This window comes from Pelodiscus sinensis, chromosome 6 (genome assembly GCF_052426305.1).
Source record: "Pelodiscus sinensis isolate ZL-2025 chromosome 6, ASM5242630v1, whole genome shotgun sequence".
NCBI classification, from domain to species: domain Eukaryota; kingdom Metazoa; phylum Chordata; order Testudines; family Trionychidae; genus Pelodiscus; species Pelodiscus sinensis.
In genome coordinates, this window is record NC_143057.1 from 72,641,790 (window position 1) to 72,669,186 (window position 27,397).

At 42.1% G+C, this 27,397-nt stretch overlaps 1 protein-coding gene across 5 annotated transcripts in view; it reads left to right on the plus strand.

Annotated features, from left to right (window-relative positions):
• MCTP1 (multiple C2 and transmembrane domain containing 1) overlaps positions 1 to 27,397 on the plus strand; it is a 395,876-nt gene that overhangs the window by 193,841 nt on the left and 174,638 nt on the right. For all 5 annotated transcript variants that reach the window (XM_075932144.2, XM_075932147.2, XM_075932145.2 and 2 more), the window contains 2 exons: positions 5,301 to 5,471; positions 22,153 to 22,283. In XM_075932144.2, coding sequence (XP_075788259.2) covers positions 5,301 to 5,471; positions 22,153 to 22,283 — 302 coding nt within the window. The remainder of the gene's footprint in view (positions 1 to 5,300; positions 5,472 to 22,152; positions 22,284 to 27,397) is intronic.

The following is a 27,397-nucleotide window of genomic DNA, read 5'->3' on the forward strand; positions in this document are numbered from 1 at the left end:
ATGGCTTAAATGACTGCTTCTTGGAGCAGCTGGTGCAGGAACCCACAAGGGGAGAGGCAATTCTCGATTTAGTCCTGAGTGGAGCGCAGGATCAGGTCCAGGAAATAACCGTTACAGGACCGCTTGGGAATAGTGACCATAATATAATAACATTCAACATTCCTGTGGTGGGAAGAACACATCAGCAGTTCAGCACCCTGGCATTTAATTTCAAAAAGGGGAATTACGCAAAAATGAGGAGGTTAAACAAACAGAAATTAAAAGGCACAGTGTCTAGAGCCAAATCCCTGAAAGCTGCATGGAAACTTTTTAAAGACACCATAATAGAAGCCCAACTTAAATGTATACCCCAAATTAAAAAACATAGCAAGAGACCTAAAACAGTGTCACCGTGGCTTAACCGCCATGTAAAAGAAGCAGTGAAGGACAAAAAGGTATCTTTTAAGAAGTGGAAGTCCAATCCTAGTGAGATAAATAGAAAGGAACATAAACATTGTCAAATCAAGTGTAAAAATGTAATAAGAAAAGCAAAAAAAGATTTTGAGGAACAGCTAGCCAAAAACTCAAAAAGAAATAACAAAATGTTTTTTAAGTACATTAGAAGCAGGAAGCCTGCTTAAAAAACCTGTGGGTCCCCTAGATGATCGAGCTATAAAAGGATCAATCAAGGACGATAAAGCCATTGCGGAGAAACTAAATGATTTCCTTGCTTCAGTCTTCACGGCTGAGGACGTTGGGGAGATTCCCGAATCTGCACCGTCCTTTGTGGGTGATGAATCTGAGGAACTGTCCTGGATTGAAGTGTCATTAGAGGAGGTTTTGGAACAAATAGAGAAACTTAATGTTGTTAAATCTCCGGGACCAGATGGCATTCATCCAAGGGTTCTAAAAGAACTCAAATGGGAAATTGCTGAACTATTATCTGTGGTTTGTAACCTATCCTTTAAATCGGCTTCCGTACCTAATGACTGGAAGGTAGCCAACATGACACCAATATTTTAAAAGGTCTCTAGAGGCGATTCTGGCAATTACAGACCAGTAAGTCTAACTTCAGTACCAGGCAAATTAATAGAAACAATAGTAAAGAATAAAATTGTGAAGCATGTAGAAGAACATAATTTGTTGGACAAAAGTCAACATGGTTTCTGTAAAGGGAAATCCTGTCTTACTAATCTATTAGAGTTCTTTGAAGGGGTTAATAAGCATGCGGATAAGGGGGATCCAGTAGATATAGTATACTTGGATTTTCAGAAAGCCTTTGACAAGGTCCCTCACCAAAGGCTCTTGTGTAAATTTCATGGCCATGGGATAAGAGGGAAGGTCCTTTCTTGGATTGAGAACTGGTTAAAAGACAGGAAACAAATGGTAGGAATAAATGGTAAATGTTCAGATTGAAGAGGGGTAACTAGTGGTGTACCCCAAGGGTCAGTCCTGGGACCAATCCTTTTCAACTTATTCATAAATGATCTGGAGAAAGCATTGAGGTAGTAAAGTTTGTGGATGATACCAAACTGTTTAGAAAAGTCAAGACAGAAGCCGACTGTGAGGGACTCCAAGAAGATCTCACCAAACTGAGTGATTGGGCAACAAAATGGCAAATGAAATTTAATGTGGATAAGTGTAAAGTAATGCACATTGGGGGAAAAATAACCCCAACTATATGTACAGTATGATGGGGGCTAATTTGGCTACGACAAATCAGGAAAGGGATCTTGGAGTTATCGTGGACAGTTCTCTGAAAACTTCCACACAGTGTGCAGCGGCAGTCAAAAAGGCAAGGAAAGGTTGCTAGGAATTATTAGGAAAGGGATAGAAAATAAGACCCGGAATATCTTACTGCCCCTGTATAAAACTATGGTATGCCCACATCTTGAATACTGTGTACAGATGTGGTCTCCTCATCTCAAAAAAGATACTTTGGCCTTGGAAAGGGTTCAGAAAAGGGTAACTAAAATGATTAGGGGTTTGGAACGGGTCCCATATGAGAAGAGGTTAAAGTGACTGGGACTTTTCAGTTTAGAAAAGAGGAGACTGAGGGGGGATATGATAGAGGTATATAAAATCATGAGTGGTGTGGAGAGGGCCGATAAAGAAAAGTTACTTATTAGTTCCCATAATAGAAGAACTAGAGGACACCAAATGAAATTAATGGGTATCAGGTTTAAAATGAATAAAAGAAAGTTCTTCTTCACACAGCGTGTAGTCAACCTGTGGAACTCCTTGCCAGAGGAGGCTGTGAAGGCTAGGACTATAATAGAGTTTAAAGAGAAGCTAGATAATTTCATGGAGGTTAGGTCCATAAAAGGCTATTAGCCAGGGGATAAAATGGTGTCCTTGGCCTCTGTTTTTCAGAGGTTGGAGAGAGATGGCAGGAGACAAATCGCTCGATCGTTGTCTTCGGTTCACCCTCTCTGGGGCACCTGGTGTTGGCCACGGTCGGTAGACAGGATACTGGGCTAGAAAGACCTTTGGTCTGACCCAGTACGGCCGTTCTTATGTTCTTATGTAAGTAGTGTGTGTTTAACTATCCATTTTGTGTATTAACATTTATAAAAAGGATTTGCTGTAACCATATGACAGTTGCTTTACCCATCCCACTGAATTTTTAAAATAAATTTTATACTCTTTCAAAACAAGATTGAGTTTGTACAAAGGGAAAAGCTGAAAGTAGCCTTTGAATATATGATGATTTTATGTCTGATTGAAGATGCTTAATTGTGTAGTCACTGGTTTCTTACTCCCAATGTTTGCAAATGGTTTCCCTTATTAGAATTGAGTCACACTCTCCAGTGTTGCATGAGGCTTCATGGGCTGAGAATAAAAATGAGAAATAGCACATCATGATATAAGGATTATGAGAGTAAACAAAAACACTGGTTTTGTGATATTTCTTAATTTAGAAAATGAGTAATATGTTGCAATAATAAATTAGTATAATTTGGAAGTAGGAGGGAAATGATAATTTTAAAATTTATAAAGTATGTGAGTTTTCACTTTCATAAAATATCCACATCTGGATGTCAATATCACCAATAAGTAATGTTTAAAGAAAAATTTCTACATGTTGCAACTCTGTAAACCAAGACTCACTTATCTGGCAACAGGTGTGGTCCAAAATGACCACTGATGTTGCCAGTCCAGAGTCCCTGTGTAAGGCCAGAGGCAGGAGCCCTATATGGGGCTTAGTGTGTAGCCAGGCTGGTGGCTGGGAGCCTGGCTGCAGGTTCCAGCTGAGCCGCATTTGGGGTGTCTGAAGTGGCAGCAGGCTTCATCAGGTCAGTGGCCAGAAGCCCCAATGATGGGGCAGCAGCATATCTGGGGGGGCCCGGGAGACCCAGGTCAGCCATGGTAGAGCTGGTGGGGCTGGGAACCCCAACAGTGGGACTGCAGGCTACCGCAGCAGGGCTGGTAGGACTTGGCAGCCCAGCATTGCAGTGGGCTGGCAGGGGACTGGGGGGGAGAGGAGGCCAGGGGTCAGGCCAGGAGGAACTGGACTTGGGGTGGTGGTGCAGAAATGAACTCCCCTGGTCTGGAAAAATTCCTTGTTTAGGACCAGTCAGGTCCCAAGGGTGCTAGTCAGGGCCAGGGAGATAGATACTGCCTGTAAAATGATAGCAAGTGAAAATTAATAGCAGAGGAGAACACTTGAGGAGTGGTTTCCACACTTATATTTGAAAAGACAACCAGATATCCAGTAGGGCTTATATTTGTGTTAACTGTGTGTAGAGGAAGAGTGCCTATCTAGTTAATTGTCAAACATAAGTAATATTTCTGTGTAAATGTTTTTAGTGTTCACTCTCTGTTAATGCAAGTTCGGATGGATTTAAGTATACGATTCTGCATAGTTTTTATAATCACTTTAGTTTAATCCTGGATGTCTTGAAAAGAATACTATTGATGTTACCATATGTTGAAGTTTAATTCCATTTTCCTTTGCAGAGTTTGAATATGCACTAGTCAAACTCACTTTGGTGAAAGCATATTAACTTTCTGCAATACTTATAGCACATGTGAAAAGAGCAGTTACATTGCTGAATGAAATATTTAAACACTGTTGATTTATCTGTGACAATTATATTGTTATTGTACCAGATGGAAAACAAAGACTATATAATGACTCCCTGCTAATCTGGACCCTAATTGTAGAAGAACCTGATGTGGTGGTGTGCTTTATAAATCAGAGTGGGAGATGGCAGAGAAGTCTTCAGAATTACAAAATATAATTACAAGTAAACAGGAGGGAATACTGACAACGGAAATATTTACTTTGATGCATGCACGCTTTACTGACTATTGAAATAAGTCAAGTAAATTTATGGGTGGCCAATCATATCAAACCACTGTAAAAAAGGATACTTCTTTTCTGTCAGAATGTGATAGAAATCAAGAGATCTGTTTTTCAGAACAGATTTGAGAGAACATTTTGTAATCAGTAGCAATGTTTTCAAAAGGATATAAGGATTTTTCCACAGCCAGTGAAGTTATTCTCTATGTTTTGGAACATGTGGATATTGGATTAAACTAGCAGTTGTACTTAAAAGTTCAATTAAGCTTTTTATTTTTTTTAAATATCAAGTAAAGGACAAATTAGGAAATGACCTACATAGACATCAGCAAAACTGAAGGGATGACTGCTGAGTATCTTACAGAAACATCATTTTAGATTGGCTGCATGGCGTTTTTTCATAATAGTGTATGTGGGTATACAAATCATTTTACTGACTGCAGATGATTGTCATTTACACAGTAATTGTGAATTTTATTTCCCTCCTTTTCTGTAGTGCTCTTTGTTTCCTCACTTACTGCTTCTCCTAATGCTTTGGATTATTTTAGTCAAAATTTCATCCTTGCATAGTATCTGACATTCCTTTTTCAGGTTCACTTGTTCATACAATGCCTCTTCATTAGACCTTAACATATTTATTTATTTGCAGCACGATCATTGCTATGGGTTGGGAGAGGAGATGCTGTCCTGGGAAGCAGTGACTCTGAAAAAGATTTGGGGATTGCAATGGGGGGGGGGGGGGTGGGGTGGATAATCAATTTAACTCAAGCTCTCAATGTGATTTTTGTGTCCCAATGAGTTAATGTTATCCTCTAATGTACAAACACTGGAATCTTAGGGTAGAGAGAGTATTTTGCTTCTGTAATTGGCACTGTGTTTTTGATTAATTAAAAACAACTCCTCCCTCCCAAAAAAATCTACAGATAAGTTGAACAGTTTTGATAAAAGCTTGAAGGATACATTACAGAAATGTTTTGTGTATTATAACTAAATCTAGATTTTCTTTAACCTCAAGTTTCAGCCCCAGAGTTTACGCCTGTCAGACATGCACAGAAAATCTCAGCTCTGGAGAGGAATAGTCAGTGTCACTTTAATAGAGGGGTGTGAATTAAAGGCCATGGATGCAAATGGATTGAGCGATCCCTATGTGAAGTTCCGGCTGGGACATCAGAAGTACAAGAGTAAGGTAACCCCATTACTACTTAACATTTGTGATCTGCTGCTTGACTGGTTATTTTAATACTTCTGGAATTATATTACTACTTAGGTGTTACAGTACCTAGAATCTTTGTATAGTGGTCTTTTATTATGACTAAAACTGAAGTTAAATATGTGGATAAAAATGAAGCATTAGAAAGTAATTTTATTTATTTTTAATATGACATGTTCAGGAGTTGACATTTACTCCCAGTACTTCCATCTAGGGATTCTCAGCTAGTGTCAGCTTTTTATGCCCTTGTGAGGAAGTTGTTGGTGCCTGTCCTTTCCTTTTTGATGGTCCTAGCTAATAGGTCAGATTTCCAGGCTGCTGTGTGAAGGGATTAAAACTAGGACTGTTGAGAGATTTAAAAAAATAATTGCAGTTTTAATTGTGCTGTTAAACAATAATAAAATGATATTCATTTAAATATTGTTTGATTTCAGCCTTTTCAGAGAGATTCATTTCAATTAATGACACGCTGCTGGTGTTATAGTTACTAGTCTGTTGCTTGCATCAGCCTCGTGGCAAGTTAGGCAGTGTGCAAGAAGGGAGCAAGGCTTCTGTCAGGTCTAGATCGATACGCCAATCTTAGTAGTACAAAGACCCATTCAAGACACTCCATCTTTTATAGGAATCCCTTCTCATGCAACAATATAGATTTTGCTGTATCATATTGTAATCAGTCACTTTGCAACATATGTTCATCTGGAAATTGTTTCCACTGTTTAATATCAGTCTAATGATGACTTCTCTGGGTGTTGCACCACCCTGGTTTTGATGGGATTTGTTATCTTCACACATTGGGAGTGCTTGTTTCTAAACTCAAGGTCACCAGCCTGCCCCTCACCATCACCAAATACTATGGGCACATTGGATAGCTCCTTTCCACCCCCAAGTCTCCAGCCCCTCTTCTCTGACCATCTTTGTGCTGTGCTGGCCTTTGAGTCTCTTTTTCCTAAAGAGATTAGACTATTCTTCACTCTCGCAATCAAAAATGACATACTTGCTTTGTACAAGTAAGGATTACCTAGTTGCTTTTGTAAAAACAGATCTAATATGAAATATTCTCAGATTCAAGTAACTATTACTATTACAATTTTTTCCATAACACAAAAAACTTTCTTAAACTCTTTAGCTAAAGAAGAAAACAATCCTAAGGGTAAAAGGATGACAGTAGTGAGTCACAGGGTCCTTTTTGGTCTATTCCTGCCTCATCATTAATAAGAAACATAAACAGCCTGCTTAGTGCATCTTTACCAACAGCAGTAGGTTGTTGCTTTTTTCCTAGTCAGAAGGTATGGTTGGCATACCTCGGGGATACATTACATTGCATAAGGGTACATTTTGTAACTCTAGGGGCCAGGAACTTGGGGATTTCTCCCATGGTGGCTGGGAGCTGAAAGATATTCCTGCTGTCAGCAGGTCTGGTGGTCTCCTAGGGGACCCTTCAGCTCTGTCACTGCAGGCTGAAGACACAGAAGTTAATGGAAGTCACAGATTCGGTGGCTTCTGCATGCTCGGTGACAAAATTGTAGATTTAAATGTGATGTGTATGTTAGAAATTACCAGTTGTCTTTGGACAATAGTTCCTTATTTCACATATTTCCATACTTTTTCTGACTTGGAGTCCTTATTCTGTACAGCTGGAATGAATATTCCTTATTTTTACTATGCTTGTGCTTGGGCTTCAATCATAATTACTGTATGTATGGGGAACTCTTGCCTAATTTTATCCTTTTCACTCCCAGACTCTGATTTTACTTTTAGATTTCAAGGAATTTTGCAATAATACCCATGTGTTTTGTTAGCTTAGAATTGGATGCTATAAAGCTCTTCACATGTTGGAATCAGTTGGATGAAAGTCAGCTCTTAAGTTCCCACTCAGCTACGGAGCCACCCAGCAGCCTATTAAGTGCTGCAAAGCAAGAGATGCCTTTCTTCCAGCCCTGGAGCTTCCGCAGTGGGGAGAGGTGCCTCTCCCATGCAGCCACGTGTTGCTGTGAGGAGAGAGAACTGAGGGAGGAGTTCTCTCTATGGGTCTTTTTGTTTCTGAAGAACAATAGTCCCCATTGCTAATGGGTACCCAGCACACATCTGTGTCAAGATCTTCAGGTCAATTATCTTATCTTTTCCTGGTGATGGACTTCTCTAATACCTGCTGCAGACAGCAGACAACTGTCTTTGTCTGCAGTTCTTCCTCACTGTTGGACTACATTAAGAATGATTCCTCTTGTGCTCAGATCACTATTCAGATGTCTCCTATATACCATGGAGAGAACATTTCTTAGGTCCTCTACCTTGCGAGGAAAATGCATTGAGAGAAAGCTTTAGGGCCCTTCTTGTTAGTGTGACTAATACTGGATATCCTGTCCTCTCTATTATGGTCCCCCTCAGTAGCCATAATGGGACCCACAAGCGCTGTTTGTTTGTTTTTTTAAGCTCCTAGCTATTCCAAGGGGGAACACAGAAAAAAAATTCTCTAGTACCATATTTTTCTCCTCTGCTTCGGAGAAAACTCTCAAAGAGCAAGAGGGTAGAAGTGACAGAGATGACCTTTCCCACCCAATGAAAATATCTGTCACCACCAAATGAAGCTGTAATGCCTCAACCAACATCCTTGGCTGTATGATTTTGAACAATGTCAGGAACTGATGAAACATGTTGTTGACTCATCCCGGTTTCCTTAGAAGAGAGCCAAGAGGTCAGAACATGAACTTTTGGACATATTATATTCAATAATTTCTGGCCAAATTGCTTTACCAATCAACAAGGCTTTTCTGGAACCTGATAAAACCATCTGGAAGACCTCTGCTATGGCATTATTTAGCTGTAAATGGGAAGACAAAAATTATGAGTGTTCTGTTCTCCCTCCCACCAACAAATGCTTTAATCAATGAATGTGTCAGACAGCATCCCACAAAAAAAAGAGCCTTACAACAAAGACCAAAAGTGACTAGATCTATTTGGTCACAACAGTTACTCTGAAGTGACTCTGCAATTCAGGATGACAAATTATCAAGATCTGAAGGCAAAATACAACTTCACCATGGTAAATTCAAAAGCTTTATTGAAGATATTTCTGATGAACACATGAGAACAGTTCAGAGTCATCACAGCTGAAGGTGGGTTCTCAGCAAAGACCATATCACAAGATTCTTCTCCAAGTAGTATCCCCGTGGGTGCTCCACTCTAGGTTGGGTGCAGGGTTGCCCTGAGCCGCAGATCAGAGCTTTGCGAAGCAGTTTCCCCCTGTTGAGCCGCTCATGCTCATGAGGCATCTCGAGCCCTTCCCGTCTTCTGCAGCGCACAGCTCAACCCCCTCCCTTTCATTTCCTCTTCAACCGCCCTCGTCAGCGGGCAGAGCGAGCGAGAGCTCCCTCTCAGTCTCTCAGACTGCTTTTCCATTAGTTAGGTTACCACAGTTTTCCCCTGTTATACTCCAAGTTTGTTTTCCTTGTTTTTTCTCTTTAAAATAATTATAACAATTCTTATAAGAAGAATGAAACTAACAACAAAATCTCATTTCGGGGACTGAAACTCGCTTGAGACCAGAGCCCTGGTGAACCAGGGCTCTCCCGGCTGTTCAGCTAGGAAAACAAATAAATCACAGAAACAAAAGAAAAGGACCATAACAGTCAGAAATAAATAAAACACTGAGAACAACAGTTTAAAGAAAGAAAAATCTCCCCTATGTCTGCTTCCTCAGGCTTTAGAAACTGTGAACAGTGCTGCGAGCCTATGCTGGCTTCTGACGACCATACAAAATGTATTCACTGCTTGGGGGAAACTCACTCACCCCACAGCTGCGCACACAGTGCTTTCCTCACTGCGAGAGCTAGAAAAGATAGAGAGCTCCGCCTAAGGATGATTTTGTTTGAGAAGGCTCTACAGCCTACAGAACAATGGGGAACCACAACATGAAACCCCCTCGCCACCCAAAACTGCAACAAGGCAGAGAGCCTCACCTTCGTGCTCTCTCCCGCCTTCTTCCTCCCCGAAAACCCAGGGGAGGTGCATGGAAATCTGAGGACCCCTGCTAATAAAGAAGAGGGAAGATGCTCACGTTCGGCACAGGGACCGGTGTGCGCTGCCTCCGAGCCGTCCTGGGAACACTCTAACCACCCAGGGCGGGAAAAAAAAGCCGGCGCCGCTTCTAACCGTGGCACTGCTTCAAGCCCCAGCACTGCAGAAAACTCCGGCGCCACTTAAAGTGGCGGCACCGCTTAAACCCTCGGCACCGCCGCACAAGAGACCCCATACACAGCCGTCACCGGCTACAACTGTAACCCAGATCTCCACACCCCCACTGGCACTGGCAGCAGACCGCGAGACACATCCTCATGAGCCTGCTACAGAACAGCCCCAGGCAGCGTCTGACACTCACAGCAGGCAGCAGCATTCATGCCTGCCTCCCACTGACTACTCACCTGGGAGATACTTTGGAAGACATTCCCCTCCCAGATCTATGTCTCCAGTGTCCTTGCAAGATGCTCCCTTACCTGATGATGACCGACACATGACATATTCTTCGCGGCACATGTCACCCAGGAGGTCTTGCTCCTACTATCATAGGGCTGGACCACAACAAAGCCTATGGCACCCCTATTGGCCTTAACCACCCCCATCTTACCCACCACAATGGGGGCCCTGGGATCAATGGGACCCCGGTCCTCAGTCCACTCCACACCATCTCGAAGGAGTCTGCCTCATCCACAGCCCCTACCTCCCACAACACACACTGAAGAGGAGGAGGAATGAATTTCGGACAACGAATCAGATATTCAATCAATAAACATCATATACCCTGACGAACTAAGTGCCCAACAGGACGACGCAGTTATACCATCAGATACAGTAGCGATTGATGACCTCAAGCAATTTCAAGAATTATTCAAGCGAGTAGCGACAAGTCAGCATGTCTCCCTCCAAGAAGTACAAAATTACATTGCATAGTGAGATTGCCCTACCAATTGATGAGGCAATCATAGAAACTTCTGAGGATCTGTGGAAGACACCCGCATCCATCCAACCAACTAATAAGAAGATTGACAGAAAATACTTCATTCCACCCAAAAATAACGATTTTCTGTTTACACATCCACAAGCAAACTCCTTAGTTGTTTAATCTGCACAGCAAAGAGCAAAATTGCCACAATACAAAACTGGCAATACGGACAAGGACCGTAAAAAGCTAGACTTCTTTGGTGAAATATACTCTTCTTCCCTACAACTAAGAATATCAAATTATTCTGCCCTCTTAGCGAATCATGATTTCGATAATTATTCGAGGTTAGCAGAACTGATACCACATCTCCCTGAATCCAAAAGATCTACCTTGAAAGCAATAGTCCATCATGGCCATACGATCGCTCGCACCGCTCTCTAAACTGCAATGGATGTTGCTGATACCACAGCCAGAACTACAGCTATGGCGGTAGTCATGCGCAGAACTTCCTGGCTACAGTCATCTGGAGTTCTCGAAGAACTTCAGCCCAAAGTAGAAGACTTACCATTCGACAAGCAAAAATTATTTGCAGCTTCTACAGATGAAATGCTACACAACAGTAAGAATTCAAAAACCACACTTCGCACATTGGGCATGTACACACCGCCTTTCAAACGCAGACGGTACACCCCATATAACACATACAATCGCTACAGATATTGGCAATACAACCGCCCACAGAGGCACTTTGAAGACACTAGGCCAAGACAACGACCTCAGAGGAGGCGCCCTAATCAGGGCCGCCCACCAACTGCTCAATCCTCCAAGCAGCAAATTTGAAGATGTGGTTGAGGGTCTGCAATACTTCCCTCACGACCTAGCAACAGCACAACATGGCCATCTTTTTACCCACCGTTTACGGCCGTTCCTTCCACAATGGGAATCTATAACTTTGGACCACTGGGTTCTAGACATAATTCGAGTAGGCTACACCATCCCATTTACCGCTACTCCACCTACCCTTCCCCCTACCCCGTCCCTTTTCAGGGACCCACTTTCACGAGACTCTACTAAAACGAGATCGATCGACTCCTTTCAATCAGAGCCATAGAAAGAGTACCAGTAGAGTTCCACGGGAAGGGGTTTTAATCAAACTATTTCTTGATCGAGGAAAAAAAACGGGGTTGGAGGCCTATATTAGACCTCCACAAACTGAACAAGTTTCTCAGGAAACAACGTTTCAAGATGGTCACACTTAAAACAATCATTCCTGCGCTAGATCAAGAGGACTGGTTCACAGCCCTCGACCTGCAAGATGCGTATTTCTATGTAACTATCCATCCTGCCCACAGACGCTATCTATGCTTTACGCTTGGCCCAGAACATTTCTAATACAATGTTCTCCCCTTCGGCCTCTCATCGGCTCCAAGAGTATTTTCGAAGGTACTAGCAGTCGTCGCTGTGTACCTCAGACAACAGAATGTCGTCATATTCCCTTACCTAGACGACTGCCTTATAAAGGGCTCGACATGGGACGAAACCACCTCGATGAGTATGACCACATCCCTCCTCAATCGTTTAGGTCTTCTAGTCAACTAAAACAAATCAAAGTTGCACCCAGTTCAAGATATAGAGTTTATTGGCTCATGCCTGGACTCAATCACAGCTCGAGCATACCTACGTTGACAACATTTCATAACTATACAAGAAATTATAAGCGTGATGTTTACAACTCCCACCACCACAGTACTTACCTGTCTCCGACTAATGGGACACATGGCTTCCACCACCTATGTAGTCCTCCACACACCTACATTTTCAATGCTTCCAACTTTGTATAGCAACCGTTTACATCCCATCACGACACTCCCTCAACAAGACAGTGACCATTTCTCCAAACGTTCTTGCATCCTTACGATGGTGGACGGTACCGAACAACCTTCTGGCAGGGGTTCCATTCCAACAAATCGAACCCACTATATAGATTACCACGGATGCTTCCCTCCTTGGGTGGGGAGCACATATGAACGATCAAGGGGTTCAGGGAAGATGGTCCCCATCAGAGACACTACTGCACATCAACCTCCTCTGATTACGGGCAGTAAGGAATGCCTGGGCACACTTGGCCTCCAACATCACCAATCAGACAGTCCGCATCCTAATGGACAACATCTGCACAATGTTCTACATAAACAGACAGGGCGGCGCCCGCTCCTTCTCCCTGTGTGTGGAAGCTATTTGCCTGTGGAACTCATGCATCCGCAACCATGTCACCCTGATAGCATCCTACCTGCCCGGGGTGAACAACACCAGAGTGGATTCCCTCAGCCGCAACTTCACCTCGGACCATGAGTGAGAGTTACACACGGAGGTCACAAACTCAGTCTTTCACCAATGGGGATGGCCATCTATAGATCTCTGCTTCTACACAGAACACCAAGTGCCCTCAATTCTGCTCATGTGCAGGACTTGCAGACATTCTCTGGGGGATGCCTTTCTAATCAAATGGACAGCCCCCCTACACTATGCCTTCCCCCCCCCCCCCATACTGCTCATCCCAAGAATCCTATGCAAGATCTGCAGGGACGGAGCTCTAGTCATCCTGATTGCTCCATCATGGTCCCGCCAAACTTGGTACCCATACCTGCACAGGCTAGCAGTTCACCCTCCTTATCCACTACCACACCGTGTAGACCTGCTATCTCAGGACAATGGCACAATATTACATCCGCAGCTCCATACCCTACACCTTGAGGCATGGCTTCTCTCTGGTTCTCTGAGAGAGAAAATCATTGTTCCCAGCAAGTGAAGGACATCCTCCTCCATAGTAGGAGACAATCCACTCTCAAAACTTACCTGCAAAAATGGGCACGATTCTCCCACTGGTTCCAGCGGGCCGAAGTAGAACCCCGTGTTGCCCCACTAAATATCATCCTGGACTACATTCTAGACCTTAAAGTATCAGGACTGTCAATCTCTTTTTTTTTTTTTTTTTTTTAAAGAGTCCATCTTTCTGCAATAGCAGCATTCCATGCCTTGGTAGACGGCTTCTCCATATTTGTTCATCCTATCACTAAAAGATTCCTTAAGGGGCTCCACAACGTATACCTGCTCTATAAGGCCCCACCCCCTTATGGGACCTAAACCTTGTTCTCCACCACCTCACCAGACCTCCTTTTGAGCCACTGGCTACAGTACCACTCTCCTTTCTGTTTATGAAAGTCTGCTTCCTATTAGCTGTCACGTCGGTCAGGTGGGTGAGTGAACTCAGGGCATTAATGGCAGAACCCCCTTACACAGTTTTCACGAAGGACAGGGTCATACTTAGACCTCACCCGACATTCCTGCCAAAGGTCTGTACAGAATTCCAGGTCAACGAACCGATCATACTACCTACCTTTTTCCCAAAACCGCATGCTTCACAGACATTCGGAGGGCTCTTGCCTTCTTCCTGGAAAGAACAAAACCATTTCGTAAATCTGAAAGGCTTTTTATATCCATCATTGAGCGTTCCAAAGGAACACCTCTATCATCGCAACAAATCTCAAAATGGGTCTCAACATGCATAGGCAAGTGTCAAACCCTGGGTAATAAACCACTATAGGGCCCGCCACGAGCACATTCCATTCGAGCCATGGCTGCTTCTACAGCCTTTTTGAACAATGTCCCCTTAAGAGACATTTACTGAGCAGCAATGTGGTCTTCAGACCATACCTTTGCCAGACATTACTCTACTCTATCCTACCACAACTTAAAGATGGCTCAGCAGTTGCTACAGCGGTGCTCTCTACCACCGCTAAACACTGACTCCGGCTTCCTCTAGCCATATGTTGAATACTGCTTTGTAGTCACCTAGAGTGGAGCACCCACGGGAACACAACTCAAAGAAAAGGGAGTTACTCACCTCGTGCAGAGTGTTCTTCGAGATGTCCTCCTGTGGTGCTCCACGACCCTCCCTTCCTCCCCTCTTCTTGGAGTCTAAATTACTTGGGTGGAGACAAGGAACTGAAAGGGAGGGGGTTGAGCCGCACGCCGCAGAAGGCGGGAAGGGCTCGAGATGCCTCCTAAGCATGCGCGGCTCAACAGAGGGAAACTGCTTTGCAAAGCTCCGATCTGTGGCTCAGGGTGACCCTTCACCCAATCTAGAGTGGAGCACCCATGGGGACACACATCTTGAACACTCATTACTGCACGAGGTGAGTAACTCCCTTTTCTGTAGAGGCAGCAGACTGTGGCGCTCACTGTCTCTGTTGCTGCTGCCACGCATTAAGCAACCTGACTACAATTACCCGGTTTTCCTAAGGAGGTTCAGGACTGTGGAAGAACCTGCCTTTTGGTGGACTCAAGGTCTTTTCAGAGTCGGGGGACAAATCCTTAGATACTTTAAAAGTCTCAGTGCACATTCAAGTCTCTAGAAATATATGCCTACAAATGAAAGAAAACGTAGTTTCAAACTGCGCAGTGATCCACTTCTCTAAGTTTCAGATCTGCAGAGCCACAAAGTTAATGTCTCCTTTCCTTGTACTAGGATTTCAGCTCAACATTGAAAAGTCCATTATGACTCTAGTGTTATAAATGCACTTCAGAGAGCTTCCCTGAATGCCACAACAGCCAGATATTGCCTCCTTCTGGACAGTTTTATGACTTTAACAAGACTTAATGATTTCCCAAATATTGGCAAGAAATTGCATCCAACAGATGTCAGAGGGATTAAAAAGTCCCCCATGTGAACCAGGGCCTGTGATCTAGAAACTTCTATTTAGCTGTCTAAAGAATCTGACCTGGTCATCTGTAACATGCCCATCAGGACATCACTCTTGTTGCTATTGCCTCTGATCTTAACACAGGACTCAATAGGCTTTTTTTTTTCCAGTTTCATACTGGAGCTCTGAGCAATGTCACTGCTTTCTTAGGGTATGTCTACACTGCAATGCTATTTCAGGATACCAGAGTCTCCTGAAATAGCTATCCCAGGTCTTCACAGCAAGCCCATTATTTCTGGCTCGCTATTCCGACATCACTGTAAACCTCATTCTACGAGGAGTAAGGGACATTTCACAATAGTGCATATTTTAGAAATTTGGCGCTATGTAGACCGTGCTAAATGACAAAATAAGCTATTCTGAAAAAACATGAAAATAAGATACACAATTTGCATTGCTGAAATTGTATATCTTACTTTGAGTTATGGTGCAGTATAGATATACCCTTATACCACCTTTGCTTCCATCCCCGTCCTTCCTGATCAGTTTATATTTATGCATGACAGTGCTCCAGTCATGTGAATTACCGCACCAAGTCTGTTATTCCAATCACATCGTAGTTCTTTGAAACTGCCACGACTTCCAATTCCTGTTTTTCTCAGGCTTCTTGCTTTTATGTACAGGCACCTAAGATAATTAGTTGATTGTCCTACTTTCTTAGTATGAATCAGGAGGCTTCTCTTGTTGCGTGCTCCTCCTTGTGCTTCCTCACAATATCCCACTTCCCCACTTACTGCAGGGCTTAGGTCACCATCCCCCAGGGAACCTATTTTAAAGCCCTCCTCACTAGGTTAGCAAGCCTGCCTGTGAAAATGCTCTTCCATCTCCATTAGGTGGATCCTCTCTTCCTGGCAATCTTTGTTCCTGGAACAAGATCCCATGGTTGAATAATCCAAAGCCCTCTCTGATACCTACTGTGCTATCATACATTTACCCCCACAACTCAATGATGCCTACCTGAGTGGTTTCCTTCAACATGGATAGACGAGAATGTGACTTGCATCTCAAACTTAGTTATTTTTCTCTCCTCTATAAAGGAATTTTCAGTCTTTGTTCATCATACAACAAGAAAATCCATCAAGGAGTTAATGAACCTTTTCCCACAAAATAGAAAGCACACTGCTATACATGATTTAAATTTCGTCCTTAATTGTCTCATAAAACCCTCCTTTAAGTCAATGAAAACCTTTTTCATAACCGTCCATCCCTGAAGAGTTGTGGAAATGAGTGTTTTAACTGATAATTATTCCTTTTTCAAGGAGAAAATTTTATTACCTTCGGTAGAAATTTAGGATTTGTTTTGTATCTTCTGAACTTCCATATCAATCGGTTGTTAATGTTCCAGTCTTTTTTCCAAAACTACACCAGACCACGGAAGATGATGTCCTCCATACTTAGGTGGCTAATATCCATTTGACATGGAATCTGAACAGTACCAAGACTTTGAAAAGTCTTCCAGTTTTGTTTGATTTACAGATAAATCTAGAGTTTCCACTTGGACTCTCAAAATGGATTTTGGGATGTATTATCACCTGTTGTGAGGCTGCCACCATTCAGCTTCCTTGTAGAGAGTTAGACTGAGAGCTTGTAAAATGGGCTGTTTTTCATGTCTCTTTTGAGAGGCCATTTAGTCTTCAATATATCCTTTCTCCAAACACTATGCCGTGGTTCATAAAGCCAGACCATATGCTGTCATTGGCAATGCAGATGCATTTTCAGTGTTGGACTCAACTTTCAGTGATACTGCTTGAGAATCATCTGAAGTGGAGCACCAACAGTAACATTTTTTTCCTCTTCCCTTACATCCCACAGTGTGTGTGTGCTGTGGCTGGCAGGTGGAAGCTCTGAGCTTCTAATCAGGGTTTGAAATCTAGAAGCCTCTAGAAGGCTCTGCTCATTGGTTGAGCCTTAATTGGGACTTTGAGGCAGTAGAAGGCTTTATAAAGGAGCGAGTCGGTGACCAGAGAGCTTGTGAACAGGGAGTTTGGGGAGAGAGTTAGGAAGCGGAGTGGAAAGGGGGCGAGATATACTCACCATTCTTTAAAATCTTCCACCGTACTCCTGCTTCCTCAAGGAGGCATTTAATAACTGAGGAAGCTCTCAGAACACAGGAATGGATATTGATAGGTCTGCTATTGTTATCTGCACAGCATGTGTCATGCTGGTCTTCCTCCCGGAAGAAAGAAGGGATTTCATCTGCACTAAGTGAAAGTGCAAATGGTCGCCATTTTTGAAGAAAAAATTAGAGAACTTGAGGCCCAAGTATTGACCCTACATTCCATCAGGATGAAGACTTCCGTAATGGAAGGCAGCATTTAATTCTGCAGGCACAGTAGGCTGAAGACCCAGTCAGGGCAGTACAGGACAAGGAAGAAAACTTTTAGCATGTAACTTCTAGAAGAAGGCCAACTCAGGTATCCCCCATTCATGCAGGGGTGAGAAATGGATTTCAGGCGCTCTCCACAGGCACTGCAGTGGAGAATGCTTTGGCAGGGACCTCTCAGAGAAGAAATCAGAAGGAAACACCATCTACCGGAAGGCATGGGATGCCTAGTCCTAGGGATGGGGGTTGCACAACCCTGCCCCCCCCTTCCCCCCCAAAGAAGACAGGTGGTGGTGGTCGGGGACTCCCTCTTAAGAGGGACTGAGTCATCCATCTGTCATCCAGACCTCCAGTCTTAAGAAGTATATTGCTTACCGGGAGCTCGCATTCAGGATGTGACCGAGAGTCTTCCAAAAGTGATTAAACCTTCGGATCACTACGCCTTTCTGCTTCTCCATGTAGGAACTAATGATATGGCCAGGATTGACCTTGAGCAGGTCACAGCAGATTATGTTGCACTGGGAAGACGGATCAAGGAATTTGAACCTCAAGTGATATTCTTGTCCATCCTTCCAGTTGAAGGACAAGGTCCGGGTAGGGACTGTCCAATTGACAAAGTAAATGCATGGTTGCGCAGGTGGTGTCGGGGAGAGGGCTTTGGTTTCTTCGACCATGGGACACTGTTCCGGGCACAAGGATTGTTAAGAAGAGATAGGATGCACCTAACCAAGAGAGGAAAGAGCATCTTCGCGGGCAGGCTTGTGAACCTAGTGAGGAGGGCTTTAAACTAGCTTCGTTGAGGGACGGTGACCAAAGCCCTGAGGTAAGTGAGGAAGTCGGATACCGGGAAGGATCGCAGGGAGGAACAAGCAACAAAGGTAGGAAGATAAACTGGTTATCTAAGGTGTTTGTACACGAATGCAAGAAGCCTGGGAAACAAACAGGAAGAATTAGAAACCCTGGCCCAGGCAAAGATCTATGCTTTGATTGAAATAACGCAGACTTGATGGGATGACTCGCATGACTGGAGCACTGTCATGGAAGGGTATAAACTGTTCAGGAAGAACAGGCGGGGGAGAAAAGGAGGAGGAGTTTCATTATATGTAAGAAAGCAGTATGACTGCTTGGAGCTCCAGTACTTACAGGGAGAAAAGACTGTTGAGTCTTTATGGGTTAAGTTTAGAGATGGAAACAACAAAGGTGATGTTGTAATTGGTGTTGGCTATAGACCGACAGATCAGGTGGATGAGGTAGATGAGGCTTTCTTTGGACAACTGAGAGAAGATTCCAGATGGCAGGCCCTGGTTCTCGTGGGGACTTCAATCATCCTATCATCTGTTGGGAGACCAATACAGCAGTACACAGACAATCCAGGAAGTATTTTGGAGAATGTTGGAGATAACTTCTTGGTACAAGTGCTGAAGGAACTGACCAGGGGCCATGTGCAGCTTGACCCGCAGCTCATAAACAGGGAGGAACTAGTAGGGGAAGTAGAGGTGAGTGACAACCTGGGAAGCAGTGATCATGAGATGGTAGATTTCTGGATCCTATCCAAAGGAAGAAAGGAGAGTAGCAAAATACACACCCTGGACTTCAGAAAAGCAGACTTTGACTCCCTCAGAGAACTGATGGGCGAGAGTCCCTGGGATGCTTACATGAAGGGGAAAGGAGTCTAGGAGAGCTGGCAGTCTTTTAAAGAAGGCACAGGAAGGAATCATCCCGATTTGCAGCAAGAAAAGCAAATGTGGTAGGCGACCAGATTGACCTACCAGGAACATCCTTGGTGAGCTTAAACAACAAAATAGAAGCTTAGAAGAAGTGGAAACTTGGACACGTGACTAGGGAGAAGTATAAATATATTGCTCGAGAATAAAGGGGAGTTATGAGGAAGGCAAAAGAGCAATTGGAATTGCAGCTAGCAAGGGACATGAAGGATAACAAGAAAAGTTTCTACAGGCATGTTAGCAATAAGAGGGTGATCAGAGAGGGTTTGGGGCCCTTATTGGATGAGGGAGGTAACGTAGTGACAGATGATGTGGGAAAAGCTGAAGTACTCAATGCTATCTTTGCCTCTGTCTTCATGTACAAGCTCACCTCTCAGACTAATGCACTAGACAATGCAGTATGGGAAAGAGGTGGACAGCTCTTGATGGGGAAAGAACAAGTTAGGAACTATTTAGAAGAACTAAACATATACAAATCCATGTATTTAATTTAATGCATCCGAGGGTACTTAGGGAGTTGACAAATGTCATTGCAGTGCCTTTGGCCATTATCTTTGAAAACTCGTGGAGATTGGGAGAGATCCCGGATGGTTGGAAGAAGGCAAATGTACTGTCCATCTTTAAAAAAGGGAAGAAGGACAATCCAGGGGACTACAGATCAGTCACCCTTACCTCAGTCCCCAGAAAAATCATGGAGGGGATCCTCAAGGAGTCCATTTTGAAGCATTTGGAAGAGGGGAAGTGATCAGGAATAGTCAACATGGATTCAGGAAGGGCAAGTTGTGCCTGACCAATCTGATGAGTTTCTATGATGAGGTAAAGGGCTATGTGGATATGGGAAAGTCAGTGGATGTGATATACCTTGACTTAGCAAAGCTTTTGATATGGTCTCCCACAATATTCTTGACAGCAAGTTAAGGGAATATGGATTGGATACATGGACTGTAAGATGGACAGAAAGCTGGCTAGACTGTCGGGCCCAACCAGTAGTGATGAATGGCTCGATGTCAAGTTGGCAATTGGTTTCTAGTGGAATGCCCAAAGGATCTGTTCTAGGATTGGTTTTGTTCAACATCTTTATTAATGACCTGGATGAGGGGATGGATTGCATTCTCAGCAAGTTTGCAGATGACACTAAGCTAGGGGGAGAGGTAGATATGGTGGAGGGCAGGGATAGGATCCAGAGTGACCTAGACAGATTAGAGGATTGGGCCAAAAGAAATCTGATGAGGTTCAACAAGGATAAGTGTAGAGTCCTGCACTTAGGACAGAAGAATCCCAAGCATTGTTACAGGCTGGGGACTGAATGGCTAAGTAGCAGTTCTGTAGAAAAGGACCTGGTGATTACAGTGGATGAGAAGCTGGATATGAGTCAACAGTGTGCCCTTGTAGCCAAGTAGGCGAATGGCATATTAGGGTGCGTTAGGAGGAGCATTGCCAGTAGATGCAGAGAAGTGATTATTCCTCTTTATTCGGCTCTAGTGAGGCCACATCTGGAGTATTGTGTCCGGTTCTGGGTCCCCCACTATAGAAAAGATGTGGATGCGTTGGAGAGAGTCCAGTGGAGGGCGACCAAAAAGATTAGGAGGCTGGAGCGCATGACCTATGAGGAGAGACTGAGGGATTTGGGTTTGTTTAGTCTGCAGAAGAGAAGAGTGAGGGGGGATTTGATAGCGGCCTTCCACTTCCTCAAGGGAGGTTCCAAAGAGGATGGAGAAAGGCTGTTCACATAGTGACAGATGGCAGAACAAGGAGCCATGGTCTCAAATTACAGTGGGGGAGGTCTAGGTTGGATATTAGAAAAAACTATTTCACTAGGAGGGTGGTGAAGCACTAGAATGTGTTGCCTATGGAGGTGGTGGAATCTCCATCCCTAGAGGTTTTTAAAGATTTTTGACAAAGCCCTGGCCGGGTTGGTTTAGTTGGGATTGGTTCTGCCTTGGGTAGGGGGCTGGACTTGACCTCCTGAGGTCTCTTCCAGTTCTATGATTCTATGATTCCTTGAAGGAGAATTTTCTCATCTTGTGCAATAACTGGAATTTTTCTAGACGTGTGTCCCTATGGATGCTCCACTTTCTGCCTTCTCTGATTCAGAGTTGTCTTGAAGGACTTCACGGTAGAGAAAGAACTGAGAGTCATTTGCTTGTACAGCCTTGTGTTCTTAGTGCAAAGCATAAGGATATCTGGAGCACATGTAATCTCTGATCATAGGTGCACAGGTTGCATGAATACTTGAAGTTGTACAGTCATACGGACATGCATCTTGAAGAACTGCAGTTATTGCATAAGGTGAATATCTTCTTCTCAGAGATATCCAGAATAAAATACACCAGTGAAGTTGTTCACTTCAACCTGAATTCAACAATAAATTAAGACTTGATATTTCACTAAGTACTTGCATCTGCTCCTGTAATTAAAAATAAATATCAAATTAGTTTGGTAAATTGATTTTTTTTCCTCATCCTTACAACTCCAAATATTATAATGTCAAGAAAAAGAGGAGGAGATCATGCAGAGTTGGTTGACTGCAGTTGCTGCTTAAGTGCTTTCAATTTCAAGACTATTTGTCATTTTCAGGTAGGGTTTTTTTTGGCTTTGCTTTAGAAAGACAACTTTGTCATTTTCCTGTCACTCAAGATGAGGAATCATTACTCCTAGAGAAAAATGGTTCAGTTCTGAGGGCAAATTCATTGTTTTACAGACTTTGAGTGATAATGAACGGAGAGATTCTGGAGGTTGATACTATGTGCAACAGGAGCATGGTGCTGTTTGGTAGCCTTATTTTTAAAAAATCAGCACTAAAGCCATTAATTGTATGAGTAAGACATTCTGGGAAACATCTAAAGATTAATTTCACTGTTCAGGAAAGAGCATGGCTGCACAGTGCAATAATGTCTTTCTTTCCTTTCAGATTGTGCCAAAAACTTTAAATCCTCAGTGGAGGGAGCAATTTGACTTTCATCTCTATGAAGAGCGAGGTGGAATTATTGATGTTACTGTGTGGGACAAAGATGCTGGCAAAAGGGATGATTTTATTGGCAGGTGTGTGCAATTATATCCTACTAGTACTCTGGAGATTGGAGCAGATGATTACAGTGAGTCTTATTGTTAAAACTATTCCTTGTAACGGTCTGTCCTCCTTGTAAAGGACACACTGAGCTTTAAGCATAAGTACATGTTCCTGCATTTATGGCAGTCCTCACTGTGATGCTGAAAAATAATTTGCTTGACCAGTAGGTGGCAGATTTTACCTATTCATAGGATGATTTTCAGATGTGGATACATTGCACTGAGAAGTACAGTCAAGATGCAGGAGGTTCCATGTGGCAACATTTTCAGGCTTGCTGGTAGAGGTGAAAGACATATCCTGAATTACAGAATGCTTATAAGACAAACAGACGTCCTCATTTTTAATGTACCATGTGGGTGAAATTGAAAATCTTAAAAGCACTGGACACAGCTCTTTTTGCAATGAAATATGATATTGACGCAATTAACCCTCAAAGGATTCAATCTATGGGATCTTTGTCAGAGTTCAGGAAATGATATAAATCTGAGTCACCAAGCTCAAGCAGTTTTACTGCAGTAGGTCAGGGTGAATACAGCCCATTTGTATAAGCTTGTAATAGGGAAAAAAAAATCTCAGAAGTATTAAATGCGTGTAGCTACTTATTGGGATATTTAAATATTTAGTTAAATCCTACAAAGTTACAACACATTCTGGTAAACTGCATTAATCTTATTCCTTTTGGGTAGTTGTCTGTCAAAGTAGAATATTAAAAATTTGTAGATGCTATGACTAATATATTGATGCTTTGTAATCAATAGAATTGGTCATTGTTGAAAGTACATATTCATGAATGGAATTCGTATTAACTGAGCCATATGTTCTTCATATCAATGTGTTAATGTTTCCCCCTCTATGCTTGTATTTAGAGTGGTGCCTTTGTTTATCCTATTAGATAATGGGGCAGACTGGTCATACTATTACATTTTACATTCTCTCGGGGACAGACTTTTATATAATGTGAAAAATCAAAATACATTTAATTTTTTAGTATATAAGCACCTTGATGTCAATCGGATTTTTAAAAATATATATATTAATCCAAGTTGCATTTTATAATAGCCTATTATGTGGGATTAATATGGGTACATTTTGTCCCCTTCTCATTTGCAGTGAGTGAATATTTTTTAGTTTGAGTAGTTGAATGAGTCAGTCTTATGTGAGTATTAGTTATGCCTTGGAAAATACCTGCTATTCTCCATTCATCTACTACAGAATTTTGTCTCCAAAAGATGAGATTTTCAATTCCATCAATTGACTTTGCTGTGCTCTTTGATTTTTTTTTTTTTAAATATTAAGTGATCTTATTACCACTAAAGTATTTTACAGATGAAGACATTTATTTATTTTAATATTTTTACCTGGCCTTTCTATTTAAAATATTCAAGGTGGCTTATAAGAACAAACAAATAAATATATATATATATATATATATATATATATATATATATATATATATATATATATATAAATATATATATATATATATAAAAATATGAGAATTTAAAACATGAGACCTCAGAGGGACATGGTCCCTGCTGCAAAGAGCCTAAACAAAGACAAAACATGTACATTTAAAATAGAAGTAGTTACAAAGCAGGAAGAGATGTCTTTAACCACAGGAACGTGAGATAATTGTGTAGATAATTATGCACACATCTTGAAGAGTAACATAGCTTTGAGGGTTTTTTAAAAAAAAAACTTGTGGGCATCCTGACAATACTTGTTTCATCAAGATCCCTGATGGGTAACACCAAGAGAATACCTTTTTCTAAAGACTGCTTGTAACCTTTGCCATTTTAAAATTGGGGAATAATTTGAATGGTTTTGGTGGTTTGCCTCAAGATATAAAAGTGATTCAAATTATATAAATACTGAAATATTCACAGACTTGTTTCTGGGCACATCTCAGAACCAGTAAAAGATCCTCATCCCCCTTGACTTGTCAGCCACCTTTGACCAAGAGGAAAAGAACTGTGTGTGTGTGTGTGTGTGTGTGTGTGTGTGTGTGTGTGTGTGTGGGTGTGTGTGTGTGTGGGGAGAAGGAAGGAGGGCAAATGTAACTCGCTTCAAGACTGAGCTTGATAAGTTTATGAAGGATATAATATGATGAACTGCCAACAACGGCATTCAAGTTGTCTGAGACAAGTATTTGCAATGGCCAGTGATGGAATCCTATTTGAGGAGATCTAAGTTACTACAGATAACACTTTCCCAGGTATCTAATTGGTGGGTCTTGCACACATGCTAATTTTTTAATCAACCACCATATTTGAAGGAAAGAAAATTGTTCCTCTCTGTTCAGATTGGCAGAGATCCTCAGAGTGCTTTTACCTTACTCTGCATAAGTCACTTGGAGGTTTAAAATAGTGTAAAAGGTGGCTTTTCTGCAATTTGAAGTCCTTAAATCATGACTTGAGGATTTCACTAACTCAGTGAATATTGGTCTATTACAGGAGTGGGTGGGTGAGGTTCAGTGGACTATAGTATACAGGCAGACTAGATTATGATTGTCCCCTCTAGCTTCAAAGTCAGAGTTTGAGACCATGCTGTTCCTCTTGAATTTTTGTTTCCCCTTGGTTTCCATGACTCTGCCCTGCTTGTATTCCTACCTCTCTAACCTGTTTGTGCCTCCTTTGGAGGCTCCATCCTTGATCTCCTCCACAAACACAAATTAAACTACCTTTTCCATGCTGATAATATACAGAACTTCCTTTGTCCTCCAGACCTCTGTCCTCTTTTTTCATACAAAATTTTCTGACAATTTATGGATGTCTATCCAGTAGGTCAAGCTAAATGAAGCTAAATCAGAGCACTTCTGTGTCTTCCCCCACACTTACTTTCTCAGTTATTGTGCACAACACTATTATCCTGCTTGTCATGCAGGTCTGTAACTTGGGTGCCATCTTCATTTAGGAGCTCTTTCTGGCTCTTTGCATCCAGGTGATATTTAAAATTTGCATATTCTTTCTACATAACATGTCTAAGATGTAGCCTTTATTACTAAAACTGGTCATCCAGGCTCTCCTCACCTTGTTTCTCAAGTATTGCATCCTTTTTTCTCTGCCATTGCAGTCTTGCCCTACTCATATCCATTCATCATGCTGATAAGAAGAGCTTTCTCCTAGCTTTTAATTTATATCACCCCTCTCTTTGAATCCTTCCACTGGCTCCTCCTTCTTTTTCCTCAAACATAAGCTGTTTGTATTCGCTTTCAAGGTCCTTTATGGTTTATCCATACCCCATTTAGTACTGAAATATGGACTTCCTTCTCCTCTTAACCAATCATGTTAGCCTCCCACCCACTTGTAAAATTTTTGTGCATTCTGCCATTCATGTTTGGGAAGAGTTTCTTATAAATATCCACAGAGCTACCTTAATGTCCTCCTTCAGCACCCCTCTTAAAAGCCCCCTTTTGCTGTGCTGTCCACTACAAACTGATACCTATTAAGTCACTGGTGCACTGATACCCTACTTATCATACTGATCAATATTTTATCACTTTTTTCCTTGTATTCCCCCTGTCTTAATCTAGCTGCCGACTCTTGTCTTAGGTTTAGATTGTGAACTGTTTGGGGAGGAGTACAGTCTTTTTCTTTTGTGTTGATAACATCCAGCAGAAAGATGTTTTGGTCCGTGGTAAGGCAAATAATAAAAAATAGTGATAGAAATGTAGCCGTGTTAGTCTGTAGCTGAAACAAAAAACAGGACTATGTAGCACTTTAAAGACTAACAAGATGGTTTATTAGGTGGTGAGCTTTTGTGGGCCATACCCACTTCCTCAGATCAAATAGTGGAAGAAAATTGTCACAACCATATATACCAAAGGATACAATTTAAAAAAATGAACACACATGAAAAGGACAAATCAAATTTCAGAACAGAAGTGGGATGGGGGGGGGGGGGGTAAATGTCTGTGAGCTAATGATATTAGAGATGATAATTGGGGAAGCTATCTTTGTAATGGGTAAGATAATTAGAGTCTTTATTCAAACTTAAGTGTACAGTGTCGAATTTGATCATCTTGTTAGTCTTTAAAGTGCTACATAGTCCTGTTTTTTGTTTCAATAAAAAATAGGACTGACATAAGATCTTTTGATTCTAGTATTAGAAGAGATGATATGCTTAAGCTATTGAAGGGGAAACTGTGAAGTGTTCTTCCTACTTAGCTTAGCGATTGGGCATCTTTACGTTTATCTTAAATAAGGACTTCTTCCTACTCTAATTTTCAGGCACTAGCAGTTCTCTTCTAGAAGTAATTTGTGTATAATCCATGCTAAAATTCTATCTTAAATGATTTCCATATCTCAGTATAGTTTGAGGAAGAAACCATGTTTTTGGATGGAGAGTGTTTCCACTAATAGAAAAAATGGAACAAATTGAGAAGAGAAATAGAAAAAAAGATATTCATTTGTTATTTAGGGAACAAGTTACATCTTTGATCCACAATACAGTTCTCTATGGCACATTTTTACATTTATTCTGCTTGCAGAGCACTCATGAATGTCAGCAGAATTTGTGAGGAATAAATGCAGAATATATATTTTAAAAGCATTGCTTTATGGATCTCAGAAAATATATTTTCCTTTAGAACAGTGTATGTTATGAATCCAGCTGGTGGCTCCAGTCCAGCTACCAACTGGACTGCTGAGAAGGGACTCCAACTCTGTGGTTTCCCATGAATGTGTCTCAGCAGGCTACCCACACTCTTTCTGGCACATGTCCTGAGCACGGACTGTCTGCTATGCCTTCACAGAAATGATGCTCCTAGGGAGAATGCTGATCTCCCATGATGCCCCAGTTGCATATATCACTGTCCCAGAATCCTATTGCAAGGTTGAGAAGCTGCTGGCTTACAATTTAACTCTCTCCAGAGACATGCAGTGGTGGTGAAGCATTTGACACACAGAAAAACTTCCTAGACTCTAGCCCCTTGCTGCTCTTCTACTTACTCATATAAAGCATGAATGAGTACAAACAATAAATACCTTAGTGTCCCCTGTGAGGCCTTGTGAGGATGATCTGTGTCCAAGGAGGCAGGCAGGCTCCCTTCCCTCTCACTGGCTGTTAGATGCTGGGTCTATTCTTC